This window comes from Ictidomys tridecemlineatus, chromosome 5 (genome assembly GCF_052094955.1).
Source record: "Ictidomys tridecemlineatus isolate mIctTri1 chromosome 5, mIctTri1.hap1, whole genome shotgun sequence".
Classification (NCBI taxonomy): Eukaryota; Metazoa; Chordata; class Mammalia; order Rodentia; family Sciuridae; genus Ictidomys; species Ictidomys tridecemlineatus.
Window position 1 is genome coordinate 62297618 of NC_135481.1, and position 17899 is coordinate 62315516.

At 43.0% G+C, this 17899-nt stretch overlaps 2 protein-coding genes across 9 annotated transcripts in view; one reads left to right on the forward strand and one right to left on the reverse strand.

Moving 5' to 3' along the window:
• Positions 1–12599, forward strand: part of Plekhh1 (pleckstrin homology, MyTH4 and FERM domain containing H1) — a 48304-nt gene extending 35705 nt beyond the window's left edge. For 2 of the 3 annotated variants that reach the window (XM_005322813.5, XM_078050100.1), the window contains 15 exons: positions 404–484; positions 841–1023; positions 1728–1836; positions 2633–2745; positions 3720–3896; positions 4237–4334; positions 4802–4979; positions 5478–5633; positions 6701–6801; positions 7312–7453; positions 8571–8713; positions 8813–8942; positions 10603–10689; positions 10957–11103; positions 12215–12599. In XM_005322813.5, coding sequence (XP_005322870.2) covers positions 404–484; positions 841–1023; positions 1728–1836; positions 2633–2745; positions 3720–3896; positions 4237–4334; positions 4802–4979; positions 5478–5633; positions 6701–6801; positions 7312–7453; positions 8571–8713; positions 8813–8942; positions 10603–10689; positions 10957–11103; positions 12215–12376 — 2007 coding nt within the window. In that variant the 3' untranslated portion in view covers positions 12377–12599. The remainder of the gene's footprint in view (positions 1–403; positions 485–840; positions 1024–1727; positions 1837–2632; positions 2746–3719; positions 3897–4236; positions 4335–4801; positions 4980–5477; positions 5634–6700; positions 6802–7311; positions 7454–8570; positions 8714–8812; positions 8943–10602; positions 10690–10956; positions 11104–12214) is intronic. The other variant, XM_078050101.1, reaches the window with a different exon arrangement.
• Positions 1–17899, reverse strand: part of Pigh (phosphatidylinositol glycan anchor biosynthesis class H) — a 45566-nt gene that overhangs the window by 22898 nt on the left and 4769 nt on the right. For 2 of the 6 annotated variants that reach the window (XR_005729183.2, XR_005729182.2), the window contains exon 3: positions 16887–16970. Coding sequence is in view for 4 of the 6 variants with exons in the window: in XM_040274825.2 (XP_040130759.1) it covers positions 16728–16970 (243 nt within the window). In the remaining 2 variants the exon portion in view is untranslated. Of the gene's footprint in view, positions 1–14473; positions 16971–17899 lie in introns of those variants that run through there. The other 4 variants (XM_078050105.1, XM_005322814.5, XM_078050104.1 and 1 more) reach the window with 4 other exon arrangements.

The window sequence follows — 17899 nt, forward strand, 5'->3', positions numbered from 1 at the left end:
TCCTGTGTTCACATTCCTGGAAGGGATATCTGATTGTCCTGGTATCCATCTTTTTTTTTCCTTTAAGATTTTGATGGACCTTTATTTTATTAATTTATTTATATGTGGTGCTGAGAATCGAACCCCATTGCCTCACACATGCTAGGCAAGCAAGCTGCCATGTGCCACAACCCCAGTCCCTTGGTATCCGTCTTTTAATGGTAGGTCATAGGTCACTGAATAGCCCAAGGAAGGCTGGTGTACACATCATGGTCTTTTCTGTGAAAGGGGTTCTATTAGTAGGGAGTCTAACTGGCATTTCCACTAAGGACCTGAGTCTTCTCTTTGGCTTCTTTTTGCCAGTCCTGGATTTTTTTCTGGGGCCCTCTGGTTCTAATAATGCTAGTTCATTTCTGTCCTTCAGGTAAAACATGGCCACTCCAAGCTAGTCTGGTGTGCTCTTGTTGGGAAAACCTTCTACTATTACCGGAGCCATGAGGATAAGGTACCTCAACTTTCTGACAGCAACTATTCCCCCAAGCCACATTCCTGTAGCTCCATGTCCTGATGTCAGTCCCCATCTGTACCCTGTACCCAACCAAACCCACAACTAGTACAACAGCCAGCTGGCTAGATCTCTCCAGAGCATGCGGCCAGCATGCATAACCTGTGTGGTCTATTGGTTATTCTCAAATAAGCCTCATTCTGCTCCCAGCCTGGCTGTAATGCTATAGCTTCCAGCTTCCCATCCTGTCGTCTGTCCACATCCAAGACTCCCACCCTCTAGAGCTTAAGTATTCAGAGAGATGAAATTCCCTCATCCCCCTGGTTCTCCCACTCATGGACGGCTCATGTCTACAGCGACCCCTGGGTCGTCTGCCTGTGCTGGATGCACGCATAGAAGAAGTAGATCGATCCTGTGACTCAGATGAGGACTATGAGGCTGGAGGAACCAGACGGTTACTTTCCTCCCACTGTACGCTGGTGATCCATCCTCCAGAGCACAGTCCTACCTACCTGCTCATTGGTACCAAGCATGAAAAGGTAAGGTAGGAGTTGGGCCTTTGTGGCCAAACTTGGACTTGTGATTTTGATCTTCCTTTCTCTTTCTTTATCTTTTTTCTTTCTTTCTTTTTTTTTTAATGTATGGACCTTTATTTTATTCATTTATTTATATGTGCTGAGAATCAAACCCAGTGCCTCACACATGCTAGGCAAGCACTCTACCACTGAGCCACAGCCTCAGCCCTTCCTTTTTTTTTTTTAGAAACAGAGAGAGAGAGAGAGAGAGAGAGAATTTTAATGTTTATTTTTTACTTTTCCGCGGACAGAACATTTTTGTTTGTATGTGGTGCTGAGGATTGAATCCAGGCCACACGCATGCCAGGCGAGCACGCTACCGCTTGAGCCACATCCCCAGCCCCTCAGCCCTTCCTTTCTCTTTCGCCTGAGCCTCCCTAAATTTATTTCCCTCTTTTAATACTTTGGCAATTAATATTCTCTGAATGAGAATATAGCTTTCCATTGAATTCATTCCCACTGATCAGCATCTTCCCTGGGGCCATGAGATAGAACCAACTTGGAAATAGGTCCCTGTTCACCTGATCCCTAATCTTTCCCCTTAGAAACTGGTAACCTTGACTCTTGCCAACCACAGTAGCTGAATCCCACTGTGGGAATCCTCTTTGGAACTTTTTGCCTCCACTCTTTCACTCCCCCACATCCAATGGCTTCCCACCTTCTTCCAGGATACGTGGCTTTACCACCTCACAGTGGCTGCAGGTGGCAGCAGTGCCAAGGTAGGCACTGCCTATGAGCAGCTCATTGGGAAACTGATGGATGGTGAGGGAGACCCAGGTAAGGTAAGGGTGGCCATTATGGTGTGGGTTGGAGGGTGGCGGCTAGGTGCTTATTGGACAGGAACCCAAAGAAAGCACTGTGGACCCCTGGAGCTGTGCTAAATATAACTAATTCAGAACAGGAGTCCCCATCCTACTTTTCAGGGTCCCTATGTCTCTGTCTAAGACACTCGGGGGGAGTTTGTCTGGGAAGCAGACTGTTCAGTGATCTGGGTAAATGTTTCACTCTTCAGACCACAGCTTTGCTGGCTGGGCAGAGGACTGAGGAAAGGAGGTAGCTGGTTAATCTATAGTTAGACTTTGTTAATTAATAATTTGAGCCTAAATTTGATCAGTCTAAACTAAGCCTGGGCTGTTTAGGGGTCTTTATTTTGCTACTGAGTCTCAGGGTCCTCAGGAACTAACCAAGGCACACACCACACACAGCCTTTTACTGCTACTGTGATGCTTGTGTAATGTGTGTGCTCCTGCAGCCAATTCTGTACCATAAGGCAGAGACCTGCCCTCACATACACTTACCCTCAGGTGCATCCCAGCCAGACACACTCACCCTTCTTGCAGTTCTGTAGCAAAGTGCTGACTGCCTTCCTGTATGGCCACACTTGTGAGTGTGTGAATGCAGTGCACCCCTGCATACCCTGTAGTCTGTGACTGATAAACTCAGAACCACGCATGTTTCCCAGAGAGTTAAATCATTGTCTTCCTCACAAACTAAAGTTGGGGCTGGGAGGGTGGGAGGCGAGTTCCTTCCTCAGTAGTAACTGTACTGCTTTCTGGTGCTGTGCTTTGGACAGATTCCCCACTCTGGAGGCACCCTATGCTGTGCTATAGCAAAGATGGGCTGTGTACCTCCCTCACCACCCTGCCCTCTGAGGCTCTGCAGACAGAGGCTCTCAAGCTCTTCAAGGTAAAGTAAGAGCATAGCCCAGGCCCATCAACCAGTAGTGTCCACATTGCATGCCCAGGCTTGGCCTGGAGCAGCCTAAGCCTACTGCTGTGATAACATGGGTGGAGGAGATAGGGTAGCCCACAGGGGGGTCCAGAGAGAAAGGGAAAGAAGGTCCCACAAGGTCCCCCAATGGCTTCCTTTACAGCAACCTTCCTTTATGGCAGAGGGAAGCTCTAGGACTTTGAGAAATGCCAGTGAAAACTCTCTCTTGAAGGATGCCCTCCTATAGTCCATAGTAGAAAGGGCCAGGTTTACATTGCTTCTGGACTTCAGAGACTTTGACCTATTTCAAAATGTTCTTTGTGCTCATCTGAATTTTTTTAATATTTATTTTTTAGTTATAGGTGTACACAATACTTTTATTTTATCTTTGTGTGGTGCTGAAGATCGAACCCAGTGCCCCATGCATGCTAGGCAAGTTCTTGACCTCTGAGCATCAACCCCAGCCCCGCTTATCTGAATTTTTAAATGAAGTTGCTTATGTAAGCTAACTTTATCTTGCTTGTATAATGGAAACATTTAAAGAAGGAAAGATTCATTCAGTGAGATGAAGTGGTACACACCTGTCATCCCAACAACTCAGGAGGCTGAAGCAGAAGGATCATAAGTTCAAGGCCAGCCTCAACAACTTAATGAGACCCTGGCTCAAAAGTAAAAAATAAAAAGGTTTGCGGATGTAGTTCCGTGGTAAAGCAGTCCTGGATTCAATCCCTAGTACCAAAAAAAAAAAAAAAAAGGAATGATTCTATCCCAGAATAGCCACTTCAGCATAGATGCTTGTAAGCAGTAATAATGCTCTTTCCTAGAAAGAGCTGTCTGTGGTGAATTTGAGCCTCCCTTAAGGCTCTGCTTGGGGTCAGAGACACCATTGCACTTTTAAAACAATAATCATGGTGCTGTCTCTGCCTGTACCACTGTTGTTCCCCTCCCAGTCCTGCCAGCTCTTCATCAATGTGCCCGTAGAGGCTGCCTCAGTGGACTACCACGTGTCCCTGGCCCAGACAGCACTGCAGGTGTGCCTGGTTCACCCTGAGCTGCAGAGCGAGATCTATTGCCAACTCATGAAGCAGACCAGCTGCCGCCCACCTCAGAAGTACTCCCTCATGCAGGTTAGCATTCCCTGGGGATGGAACATCTGAACAGAACCACTGGCAAGGACTGCCCAGGAAGAAAAAAAGTGGAAGGTGATGGGAAAATTGTGCTCTGTGCCAAGTGAGCAAACAGCCTCCATGCTCTAAGCTGCCTCAGTACAGCTTATCTGTCTGTGCATTGTCAGATTGTATGATCACCATTCTGAACAAAGCCTGACCAAGCTGGCCAACCTGGTTCCCACAGAAGGTTGGGGGGTTCTGGTGTGGGGAAAGAGTGTCAAACGTTTTGCAGCTTGGAACTGCAAGGCAGGGGCTCTGCAGACTCAGCACACAGCCCACCCTATGTGTCCCCTGGCAGTGTTGGCAGCTCCTGGCTCTGTGTGCCCCACTTTTCCTGCCTCAGCATCATTTCCTCTGGTATGTTAAGCAGCAGCTCCAACGCCATGCAGATCCCAGGTGAGTAGATGTGTTTCTGCAGCCACAACTGATTAAGGTATGATTAAGAGGGATGATGGGGAGACTAGATAGAGCAGATTGTTCCTCCCCTCCAAGATTTGCTCAGGATTGAGAGATGTTGTCCATTATCTTGTGCAAACAGGCACATGGAGATCTGGGCATGCTTAGGCTTCTCTGCACACCAATCCATGTGTTTTGTAGAGGAGTTCATGTGAAACCATATTGCCCCCAAGTTGTCCCCAAATATTCACTCTTTCTATGTTGTTCTGGCTTCTGCAAGAAAACATACATGCTAGCAGTCTACCACAGATAGGTTATGAACGACAAATTAATACTTTAGTTTTAAGGGCTTTTCCTACAACCTACCCCTGCTAGTTTTGGTGCTAGCTAAATTGGGTAGGCACCTGGGTTCCACAGAGGCAGGGATGATCAGAGTGCCTAGTGTTCTCATCCTCCTGGCTTTTTAGAAATGAAACTGGCCAGTATGCCACCTACTGTCAGCGGGCAGTGGAGCGGACTCTGCAGTCAGGGGAGCGGGAAGCCAGACCATCACGCATGGAAGTGGTGTCCATCTTGTTGCGAAACCCTTTCCACCACTCCTTGCCCTTCAGCATCCCTGTGCACTTTGCCAACGGGACTTACCAGGTGAGGAAACTGGCTGAGCTTTCTGACCCAAGTGTTCTTACTGTCTGGAGGAAACATCTCTGGCCCAGGTGAGTGCCAAGCCTCTGTGGGCTTTCAGATTCTTAACAGGGAAACCAGAAAAAGGGATGAGCTTAGAATTTGGCATGGGAGGGGACATTAATTCATGTGTTTAGGGAGAAAGGAGTTTGAATCACAGAAGCACTTCATTGTGCAGTTCTCTGGAAGTAGATCTCTTTAACTATCACATGAACAGGGAAGCTGACATATGACTAGGAAAGTGGCATGAGACTGAAGCCCCAAGAGTGACAGTGAAGAAGGGACCAAGCTTGTCTGTTCTGGTTTACAGTGGGCAGGCTCAGCTTCCTTCCCCTGACCTTCTGTGTCTGAATATGGAAACCATCTTGCCTGGTTCTCTTGCATTCACCCTTGCTCCTCTCCACCTGCTATAGAAAGCCTCCACAAGCCTACTGAGCTCAGAGTGCCTCCCCTCCTCCACAGGTGGTTGGTTTTGATGGCTCCTCCACAGTTGATGAGTTCCTGCAGCGGCTGAATCAGGAGACGGGCATGAGGAAATCATCCCACTCTGGCTTTGCTCTCTTCACCGATGATCCTTCTGGCAGGGATCTGGAACACTGCCTGCAGGGGAGTGTCAAGGTGACAGCCTCCCCACTTAGCCACCCCAGACTCAGGAATACTAGTGCCATCCTGTGGGCACCTGACTATTCAGTAGCACATTTGGTGCTGAGCCCAAGGTACTTCCTGGGCCAGCATTTTTGTGCTAGTCTAAAATGTAGCTGTGTGGGCAAAACAAAAATGCATGTACCCTCATCTCTGGGGACAAGATCTCCATACCCTGCCTCCATCCAGTGGCCCTGCAGCATCCAGGGGAAAGAGCCTCTTCTCAGCTTGGTATAGGGGCAGGAAAGCTCTGCTAAGCCTACATCTGCCCACTCATAGGCAGAGAACTGTATGCCTGGACCCACTGTGTGCCATCTTATGCATCAGGACCTATGCTATGCTTATAGTTTTTTATTTATTTATTTATTTTAAATTAAATAATTAATTAATTTAAAATAAGTAGGGATTGCTTTACTACTAAGCTACATCCCCAGGCCCTAGCTTATAGGTTTTAACAAAGTAGATCCTTCTTGTACCTGTGTTATTAGAGGCCCTTAAATGGGATTGAAGACCAATCTGTATTATGGTCTAGAATTAGCATGAGAGTCTTAGTGTGTATGGGAATGTGCTGCAGCACTTGATGAGTATATTTGGCTCCAGAATCTGTCTTTACAACAGCAGGACAAGGGCTTCTAATCTTACCACTTCCAGGAAAAAAATATGCCAGATATCTTCCTCATAAGTGTCTGAAGGCCATTGGGTATATTTGTTGAAAAGAATGGCAGTCGGTGGAATGGAAAAGGAGCCAGTGAGATGAGGCCACGGTTTCAGGGGCCCTGCATAGCCTCCAGGAAGCCCCCTCGACTATGAAGGCAGTGGGACAGCGTTCCTTGCTTTGCTGCTCACCATGCCCAGGGCAGGTTGTACCTCCCCATCCATTTGTGAGGGAGTGGCAGCACTGCAGGTCCTGGGAGTATGAGGCCCCACACAGGTCAGTCACCTGATGGGAGCACTCACAGTTCTGCCTAAGTCCAGGCAACCAGGGCTGGACCTTTTTGCCCTCACAAGGGGCTTCTTTAACTTTCCTCTTTTGCCTCTTCAAGATCTGTGATGCCATCTCCAAGTGGGAACAAGCCCTGAAGGAGCTGCACCCTGGAAAGTCTGAGGGTGGGACACGCGTTGTGAAGCTGATATACAAGAACAGGTCCTGAGCACTGCCTGTGGGAAAACATGAGGACTGCCAGTGGGGGCCAGCTCATCACCTCCTCAGCTGGATGGCCTGTCCTAGACAGGCAGACAGGCCCACAGATCCAACCCTGCCTGATGGGCATTAGCTGAGGTGCAGGCCGGCGCTGCTCCTACTCCTGAGACATTGGGCAGCTCAGGCTTTGTCAGCCAGGCAAATAAGTTCCATTAGTCTCCTGGAATCTTAACTCATCCACCACCCTAATAAACACTGATTCCAGGTGCTAGATTCCTGTCACCAAATCTATTAATCTAATGGTATATTCAGAATTAGCCACATCCTGTTGTGGTTATAAGATCTGCATGGTCCTGTCATACCTGATTATGTTTCTGGGGCAATAGGAAATATTATAAAGAATTGTGGGGTTTTTTTGTTTGTTTTGGAAATCAAGATAAAAAGATCCAGAGAAAGCCTCATCCCTGATTGGGATCCCAGCTGAAACTTGGCTTCTCACTCTTTTCCCTCTAGGCTGTACTTTCGGAGTCAAGTCAAAGGGGAGACAGAGCGAGAGCGACTGTTGCTTGCCTTCCAAACCAGTGGAGAGATAGTGGCAGGGAGATTTCCTGTCAATAAAGAACTGGCTCTTGAGATGGCCGCCCTGATGGCCCAGGTATGGTTCTGTCTGTTCAGGAAATATAAGGGTCAGGAGGCCATCTTGGGACTCCCAGGTGGAATCTCCAAGGCAGGTGGAATCACCATGCAGCCTGAAATATTAGAGATTTCTGCAGATCTGGTGGTGCCCAGAAGAGGGCAGCATGCTGTCCCGGGTACAGACAACAGACAGCTTACCCACTGCAGACAGACTACAGTCCAGAATGCTGGCCTAGGAATTCAAAACAGGGGTTTGAGTCCTAGCCATGTTCCCATGTGAAATGTTGGCCAAGACATGTCATTTGTCTATGCTTTAGTTTCCTACTTTGTATACTAAAAACAAAATACTTCCCTTCCTGCATCCACAGGGTTGTACTACTAAGTATGATGCTTAGATAACAAATATCTCATAATGTATGAGATAAAATGTATAAAGCATCCAACATTATAAGTAAAATTAGGAAGACCATACATTCAAACTTTGGCTCTCCTTTCTATTACCTGTAGGAGCCATTCTTGCCAGAGGTATGTGGGATACCTCCATGGTCCCCATAAGAAAAAGGCTGGATCAACATGCTGGAAAGGAAGGGGAAATAATTGTTGATATTTATAAGTATTTTCATCAACATGGATATCCTATAGTGGGCCCTATGCTAAGCATTTTGTATGTATTTTCCCACGTAGTTCTCATTCCCACTTAGTTGAGGAAATTGAAGCTCAAAGTGTTTAACTTGATCAAGGACATAAAGCTCGAAATGACAGAACTGGGATTTGAGCCAGGTAGTCTGTCTTTCAGGATCTGTAGCATTGTCAATTCTATGGCCCATATTCTTTGATTAGAAACTAGAATTTCCACATTATTTCCCATGTCTTCCACTAATTAACTGTCTTTGGATAAGGTAATTAATTACCTCAGCTGCAAAATGAAAGTTGGTCTAGACAATCTACAGTATTCTAGAACTCTAAGGTTATTTCTGTAGTGTTTATGAAACTTGAAATAAAGGTTCTGTTCACAAGTATTTTTAATATCCACTCACACCCCACAAATAAATAGTGGTTTAGTTCACCTCTCCTTCAACATCCACCTGGCCCCATCTACCTCCAGACTCTTGTTAACTCCTGTTTTTTTGCTATAGGTAGAATATGGGGACTTGGAGAAGCCTACTCTGCCAGGCCCTGGGAGCACACCCCCTGCCAAGACTCAGCATCTTCTCCAGCAAGTCCTAGATAGGTTCTACCCAAGGCGCTACAGACATGGGGCACCCCCTGAACAGCTGAGGTAGGTAGCTTGCAAGGTCTTGCAGGGAGGTATTGTGGGGAGGCCCCAGAGCTGTGATGAGACTTCATGGGCACTATTTCTCTCCATACACCCCAACAGGCATCTGATAGATATGCTGACCACAAAGTGGGCAGCACTGCAAGGCTGCTCCCCTCCTGAATGCATCCGCATCTACCTGACTGTGGCCCGGAAATGGCCTCTTTTTGGTGCTAAGCTTTTTGCTGCTCAGGTAAGTGCCAGTGGAAGGAGCCACATCCTTAGGAATATCCTAAATTTCTCCTGGAGCTGCACTCCCCATCTGGTCATGTTTGAGCCACTCCAGTCTACAACCCCTGCCTCCACACTACCAACCACAAGGGGTCACTATCTCTCCACCTATTTCAGACCTACTCCAGGTTACCATGGCCCAGAGCACAGTTGTGATTCATAGCTTTATGAAAGTGTTTATTATAGACTTGTCAATGCTATTCCTGAAAGAGAAGAGGATCAACTAATTCACACACAAGGATTTCAACTTAAAATACTCCATTTTAAAGGAGTTTGAAAAAAACATGTATAACCTAAATAAATCTCTATTAGCTTAACATGGCACACAGGGGAATCAGACTACATAGGCAAGAGTTAATTTCACCTCTGCATGAAGGCCAGGAGGCCAGTAGTTTTAGTTGGAACTTTTCCTTACTAGGCATCTGGAGTACATGAATTTTATAGAAAACAGATATTATCCTGTAACCAGACATTATAATCAAACATTAAGCTGCTCATGTTTCTGTTCACTGAAGCCAGAGTTCAGAAAATGGATATTCACTCATTTATCCAACAAATATTATGAAGTTCCTACTACATCTAATGCTACTTGTTTAAGATTATAAGAACTGAACAAATCAGACAGCCCTTGCCTTCATGAAGCTTCCCATATAATGGGGGAGATGCACATTAACCAAATAATCATCTATATATTCATTTTTTGTCTTCTCCCGCATCGTACATATGCACACATGTATATTTATTTAAATTTTAGGGGGCTAGGGATTGAACCAGGGCCTTGAGTATGCTAGGCAGAGATTCTACCACTGAGTTACACTCTCAACCCCTATCATTCATAAATATCATTAATTCATATATTTTCATATGTATATGATGATATAGATATATATATATATATATATATATATATAATTTATGTATTTTTTTTTACAAGTGGTTACAGGGACATGAAGGAAAAGTATAGGGGTGTTATAAAGGCATCTATAAAGAGGCCCACTTGATCTTGGAAGTTGGGGAAAGCTTCAGAAAAGGTGACCTGTCCATCTCTCCCTCTCCTCCTAGCCTTTTGAGTAGGAAAGAAAAACCTTCTGAATCATCCCACTGCAATAAAATTTTTATTGCCCTGGCAATAAAAATTCAGGAAATGTCCACTACATGTCATGTTCTCACTAGTAAGGCTTAAGCCTACAAGATTGCATCCTTGTTTTTCCATTCTTTTAAAGTCCTTAGGAAACTGGTTAAAGCAAGATGCACTTCAGCTAGGAAACACTGTGAATGGAATGCTACGTTTCTGAGATCTGAAAGGAAACAGCCTGTTCCCCATGCAAAAGATAGGGCTGGCCTGTATTCTGCAGCCCAGAGCTTTCTGTCCAGTGTTTTGCAGCAGGATGATGTGATCCCATCCACCTCTGGGATCGTTAGTAGATGCCTCATGCCACAGACACTCTTGCCTGTTTATTAACGAATGCTATACAAATTATGTTTTCTGTATTTTCCAAGATGAGGTTGAAAATTACTGCTTAGCAGATCCCTGGATGTACCTTTATCCTCAGAAAGTACTTAATGGTTCAAATTCTCTAACCCTGGATATTATGTCTGATGGAATTTTTCTTAATATGCAGCCTGCCAAGCTGTCTTCCAAGGAGAACACTCTGGTATGGATTGCTGTGAATGAAGATGGTGTCAGCATCCTGGACCATCACACTATGGTATGGAAAGAGGAACGGTACCTTTGATCCTTCCTCTTCCTCTTGTCTTCTCTCTGGATTCAAAGGTCTGAGTTAGATGACCATGGTTCCCTTACCTTCACCTCGTCCAAGCAGCACTGTCCTTTAGTCTAGACACAGCTTATAGATATTCAAGACGTATAATTCCAAATAATGACCACTTCAAAGTTCTTCCTTCCTGTTTAAGTCTATCTGTGCCTAGAAGAGACAGGTGAAGGTTCCCCAGAACTCACTGGCTCCTTTCCACAGCAAGTGCACATCACTTACCCCTACTCTTCAGTGACAACCTTTGGTGGCTACAGGGATGACTTCATGCTTGTGATTAGAACCATTCCAGACCAGGGGTCTGGAAAAGCACACATTGAGAAGTTGATCTTCCGGATGACTGCTCCTAAGGTGAGTGACTGCGGCTACAAAATTTTACTCTGGTCTTGTGGGATGTTTTAGCTAGGAGCTTAGAGAGGAAATTGGGGTCACCATAGAACTTAGAAGGCCCTGCCCCAGGTAAAATTTCAGGTCCTGTATATATTCAGCTTCCCAGAGGGTTTAGGTAGCATTGTATCTTACTGTCATTGGTAGGCTAGTAGGTAGAGGTGCTATCAGGAGGGAACTAACTATGATCCAGCCTCTACTATGCTCTTACTTTTGTAATTTTCACATACACCAGAACCATGCAGGCCTGAGTTGGTGCTCATTTGTTTGTCTTTTCTGCAGCTGGCCCTGGGGTAGGGCAGTGTCCTCTTGAAGGTGCTCTCATGTTCTCGTTCTGCTGCCACAACACTAGCCACAAAGTAGGACAATCTCTGCTATGCACCCTCTTCCTTGTGATCTCTAAGGCAACAAAAATACCTCTTTTGCTTTAAGGCACTATTCCTACTCAGTACAGCAAATATTGACCATCAAAAGTAACAGTTACAAAGGCTCATAAATCTGAGTTCTTTTTTTAAAAAAATATTTATTTTTTAATTGTATGTCGACACAATATCTTTATTTTATTGATGTGGTGCTGAGGATTGAACCTAGTGCCTCATGCATGCCAGGCGAGCACTCTACCTCTGAGCCACAACCCCAGCCCCTCATAAACTTAAGTTCTGATTTATTATTCCTGACACCCTTCTGATAGTAACCAGAAACCCTGTTGATCCCACTCTTAATCCTCAAGTTGTAGTTAGCCAAATTCCACCTTCTTCTGATATCATCCCTGCTGAATGAGAGGATGCGTGACCTCTTCCCCAAGAAGGACCTCTTCCCTGGCCGTAGAGATAACCAGAGCAGAACATTAGCCCTCTTCTCAGGAGGGCACCACACATCCTGGAGTAACTCCACACCATTCACTGGGTCCCTGAATCTCATAACGATCCCCTTTGGACACTTTCTTTTGGGTGGGTAGTTTGAGAGAGATGAGCTGAAGCCTGTGAACATCATATACTCAATACAACAGCCAATTGAGAAAGCCAGCACTCAAGCAAAGGCTAGCTTAATTCTTTTGCTTCTTTGGCCCCCTTAGATTGCTGAAACTACCTTCATCATGGCCAGCTACATGAACCACTGCTCTACAACTGTGAACCCACCTGCCAACTCACCTGCAGCCCGCCAGCCATGGGAGCTAGATGGACGACAGTTCTTTGCTTCTGTTTCCTGTGCCACCAAGGGGCCAACATTGCTGTGAATATTTCTCCTACCCTCTCCCCACCACCTCTGGGATTAGAGATTTGTATCCTAGGATATGGTACTACTGTGATGGGTCTAATAGAACTCCCTGCACACTGTTCTGTGAAATGTATATTTCAGCGTCTATGAAGACTACTCTCTAGATGCCTTATAATATTTCAGAGCCCAGCTTTTACAAATCCAGACCCAGTATAGAAACGACTTATTCCCCCTACCACCACGACTCTGGATGCTATCTGATTCTAAACATAGACAGGGATGGCCCACGGTCCCAATGTTTACTGATGGGTCAAGTGCTGGATGGGGATTTCTGTACTGATTTTCAGGGAAGATCATTGTTATATTGTAAGTGATCTTGTGTGGAGAATTATATACTTGAAGTATACCATTTCACAGAACAGTGTGGTAGTACAATCCTAGATTCCAATTTACCTGAATTCTGACAAAAGCCAAGAATTAAAACTAGACTTCCTTTTCCAGATGAAAATGGGTTGGCAGGACTAGAGAAAAACAAATAGACTATCTTTTCCCCTCTACTGATGAGTAGGATCCACAGTGCTCCTTCTGAGGCAGCAGCTCCAAATTTTGCAGAATGAAACACTAATCCTGCTGCATTTCATGTTTTTTGTATACTGGACTATACACTGAACTCAGTACTACACACTGTCCAAGCAAGGACAGGAAAAGGTGGGTCCAGTCTGGCTTCTGTCTCACTTCAGCACCTGGACGGGACTGTGAAGGTTGTGTTCACTACTGAAGGAAAGGTAGCCATTATTCCCCACTCTTTGAAAGACCAAGCAAATGCTTTCCACTTTTAGCTGCTGTGAGAGGCACTGAAGGTGAATCAGGAACAAAGAAGACCCTCAGTCTCCTCCAGGGCCTGGGTGTGCTTGAGACTTCTGGCAAACTTCTGCTGGAAATTAGTTGGAGACTCAGGGCATGTATGTAATGTCTGTCTTAGCCTAAAAGCATTAGGTATAAAAAGTAGAAAAAATTTTCACCTTTTGCCTTCTTGAGAACATCATAATCCCCCTCAACTCAAACATTCTAATTGAGTGCAGGGGAATAGTTTTTGTCTACATCTTTTCCACTGGTAGGGGGGGGGGTTTCATACTCTGATTTTCCAACGTCTGAGAAATGGAGTTTTATTTTATAACTCTAAGGTAGTCTTAACATTTTTTTTTTCACAAAATGCTGAAAAATGTGGCTAGCAGAAACAACCCAAGAATCAAGCTTTTAGCCCCAGTGATGTGGATATTGCACATGCAAAAACCATGAGACTGGAACTAATTTATCTGATCACTTCAGCTGTTGTTATGCTTTCCCTCTCCAACCTTTAAACTAACAAAGCACAGTGAAGAAAGAAGAAAAAAAGAGGCATGAGAGTCTGTCTCTTTTTAAGTTGACTTTGCAAGGCAGACAGTTTTATAGCTATTTCTATCCCTCCACCCACCACCACCTCTCAGGATTTGGGTGAGGGTCTAGCTGAGACATTTCTACCTCGAAAAAAATCACCTGACGTAGGCTCTTGGATAACTCTTCCAAGGCTGAGTTATCTCTGCTTTTATATCCTGAGTGTCTCTAAGGCCAATGAAGATATTAGCTAACTAGGGCATTTAAAAAAAAAAAATAGAGCTTTAAAGAAAGTGTAAGTGCCATTATGTTCATATTGAGTCTAGGAGTCAAACTACTTCCCTCACCATCGTTCCTACTTCCTGACTCTTAGGAATTTTCCTTTAGTTTATTAATTTTATAGACAAGAAACTGTCCTAGAAACAAAGGCTTCTAGAGTTTGTTTATTCTTCTTTAACTTGGGAGTACCATGTCTGGAAACAAAAGTCAAATTTTCTGTCTTACATTTTGTCTCCTCCCTCTTGGCAAAAGTAGCTGAAAAGTGGTAGAAAATGCTGAATAACAGAAAAGTATCAATGTGTTTGACACCCATGACTGAAATGTCATGATCGTGTTTGTCAATAAAAAAAATAGCTGTCTGCACATCAGGCAATTACTGTGTATGTTTTGGAAGGAGAGTTGCTTATTAAGAAAGTCATCATAAATAACCCATACAGAACACAGAAGCTAGGTAGGCAGAGAATAGGCTTTTGTAGGACATTTATTCCATACCTTAAGAGCTTCATGGTTTTCCTTAACTTTCAGACAGAGATACTATGCAGAGAGAAATTATGCCTTTCATGTGAGTTCTGATACCAGTTTCTCAATATATTGCTCCACAAATTTAAACACAAAATTTAAACTTGAACGTGCTTATTAGGAATTTTACAAAATGCTCTTTGCTGACAATGCTTTTGATACATCATGTCAAAATTCTTAATTTCCCCTCTGGTAAAACAGGCAAAATTCTGAGATTCACTGCATTCATTCTGGTTCCTAAGACAGTGTCCACCTGATGGTTTATAGTACAGAAATCAAACCAGCCACTATGGCTTAGCAGTCATTTCCCATGGAAGATAATACTGGCCTTCTTAATGCTGGGACTCATGGGCTTGTTGATGTGGCTTTCTGGTGCGCCAGAATCTCCTGGCAGCTCCTGTACACTTCAATCAAGCAGTCCAGCCGGGGCTTGGCACTCTTGAATTCCAAAGGGGAGAAATGCAGAGTCAGGTGAACATAAGAGAGTTCTTAGTGGTTCTGCATCCACATGCAAGCTCAACCTCTCACCCACATTAAGGGTTCTAACTTGCACAGGTGTGAGCTCAGAGAGGCAAGAAATTCAAGCCTCAGAGCATCTTGTTGGGAAAATTCCCAGCTAGCCCCACAGACGAGCCTGAGATTGTACAAGGCACACATCAAAAGACAGCATTTTAATCCATGGTGGTACACGCCTATAATTCCAGCAGTCCGGGAGACGGAGGCCAGAGGGGAACAAATTCAAAGCCAGCCTCAGCATCTTAGCAAGACCCTATCTCAAAAATAAAACAGTAAAAACAGCTGGGGATGCGGTTCAGTGGTAGTGCACCCCTGGGTTCAATCTCCAGTACCAAAAAAAAAAAAAAGGATGGTTTTTTAAATCTCCAAATTTCAGGACAGCAAGAGGAATAACAAGGATGGACCTTAAAAAGTGTCACAAGTTGTGAAATAGACCTCAGAGATAAGCAGGACAGTTTAATAAGTAAATTCAGAAAATCGTTTTATACTATGAAATGGAAAACAACCAAAATTAAAAGAAAAGCCACAGAATGTGAAAAATATATATATGGAAAGTGTATTTAATAAAAGTTTGCTGCTCAAAATATACAAAGAATTGTTATGAATGCATAGTCAATATCTAGATTTTAGAAGAGATACACAGTTTAAAATAAGAGCTAATAGGTGATACTTATAAGAAAATATGAAAAATATCTTTAAAGCAATACAAATAACTTTAAAATGCCTCTACTTACACATTAAATTAAAAAACAGATAAGCCACTGTTTGCCAAGACTTTAGAAAAACAAGTTCAAATTCCAGAGTATAGTAAAGTTGTTCAGTCTCTAGAGCCCAATTTCAAATATAAAAATCTATAAGACTGGGCTGAGATTGTAGCTCAGTGGTAGAGTGTTCACCTAGCACATGTGAGGTACTGGGTTCAAACCTCAGCACCACATAAAAATGAAATAAAGATACTGTGTCCACCTATAACTAAAAAATAAATTTAAAAAAAATCTTTAAGACTATAAAGTTTAATAAAATAATTTTGAACTTTTATGCAAAATAATTTTATGCAGCTTTCTTAAATCTTTCATAAAAAGGGAAGGGCAGTGAGAGCAAATTATTATCTATAACTACTACCAATCATGATGGCACACACATGTAATCCTAGAAACTAGGAAGGCTGAGGCAGGAGGATTGCAAGTTTGAGGTCAGCCTCAGCAACTTAGTGAGGCCCTAAGCAACTTAATGAGACCCTGTCTCAAAATAAAAAATAATAAGATCTGAGAATGTAGCTCAGTAGTAAAGCATCCCTGGGTTCATTCCTCAATACCAACATATATTTATATAGATTTAATATTCTTTACCTACAAAGTAATTTATTATAATCATGGTTGCATAGTGTTGTTGTTATAAGAACAAAACAAAAAATTACCTAGATATAACTTAAAAAGTTAACAATAAAATGGCTAAGTAAATTGACATTCCAATATGCTAGAATGCAATAAAATTATTTAAAATAATAAGCATAATGCCCTTTGTAAAAAAAAAAATGAATGTTAGATGATCATTAACATTTATGTAAAAGTGTACATTAGTTAAACTGACAGGGTTAAAGTTAATGAATGGTGATTTGTATGCATGAGTTGTAATATGTTTGATTATTCTCTTCTATATAATTTGTATGAATTCCTAATATTTTACCTCAGAGGGGAACTTTTAAAATAACTAAAATTAGTTGTCAGGTATCTTCCAATACTCTGACAATAGATGTTTACATTCCTACTGAACTTAAGTGGCAGCAGATATGCAGAAAAGTAAAGGATTTCATTGGAGAAAGGAAAGTGTTCTGTGCTCACCTGGAAGACAGGTACTACTTGGGATATCATATGTGGTTCCACTGGATCCTTCAATAAAATGCAGAGGTAGTAAATCACCTTCTGCTGTAAGAAAATAAACCAAATAACAGAGGTCTAAGTGAAACTCACTTTGTGTTCTTCTTTCTTCAAGGGAAGGCTCAAAACTGTCATAAACGGTTATTTCTAAGTAGCAGAATGCTTGATAGCTTCAAAAGTAAAGGAGAAGTATATTTTCATTCCTTAAAAAAACAAAACAAAGCTGCGCACAATGGCACGTACTTACTATCCCAGCAATAGCTCAGGAGGCTGAAACGGGAAGATCACAAGTACAAAGCTAAACTCAGCAACTTAGTGAGGCCCTAAGTAACTTAGTGAGACCCTGATTCAAAATAAAAAAACAAAAAGGCTGGGGATATAGCTCAGGTAAAATGCCCTGGGTTAAATCCCCAGTACAAAAATAAATAAATAAAAGCTGGGCACTTAGCGCATACCTGAAGTTCCAACTGTGTCTAGAAACTGGAGACCAGCAGAACAACACAATGAAATTTTGTCTCAAAAAAAAAAAAAAAAAAAAAGCAGAGATGATTTTTAAAGCTGGGCTAGAAGATAAAGTTAAAATGCTGATTCCATGAAAATCTGCTGTATCTCTAAAAACATTCATGCACTGCATAACAATGTTTCAGTCAATGATGGTGAAACTTTAAGATTATAATGGAGCTGAAAAATCCCTATTGCATAGTGGCATTATGTCATAGTGCAATGTATTTTTTTTTTTAGTGCAATGTATTTCTTATATGTTTGTGATGATATGGGTATAGACAAATATGTGCTGCCATATAAAAGTAGATATGAAGTATGTAAAGTACATAATACTTAATAATGATAATAAACAAATAGTATTGGTTTATGTATTTACTATATTAACTTTCTGTTGTTATAGAGTATTGCTACTTACAAAAACATTTACTATTAAGCGATATGCTATGTTATGCTGGCAGCAGCCTCCAACACCT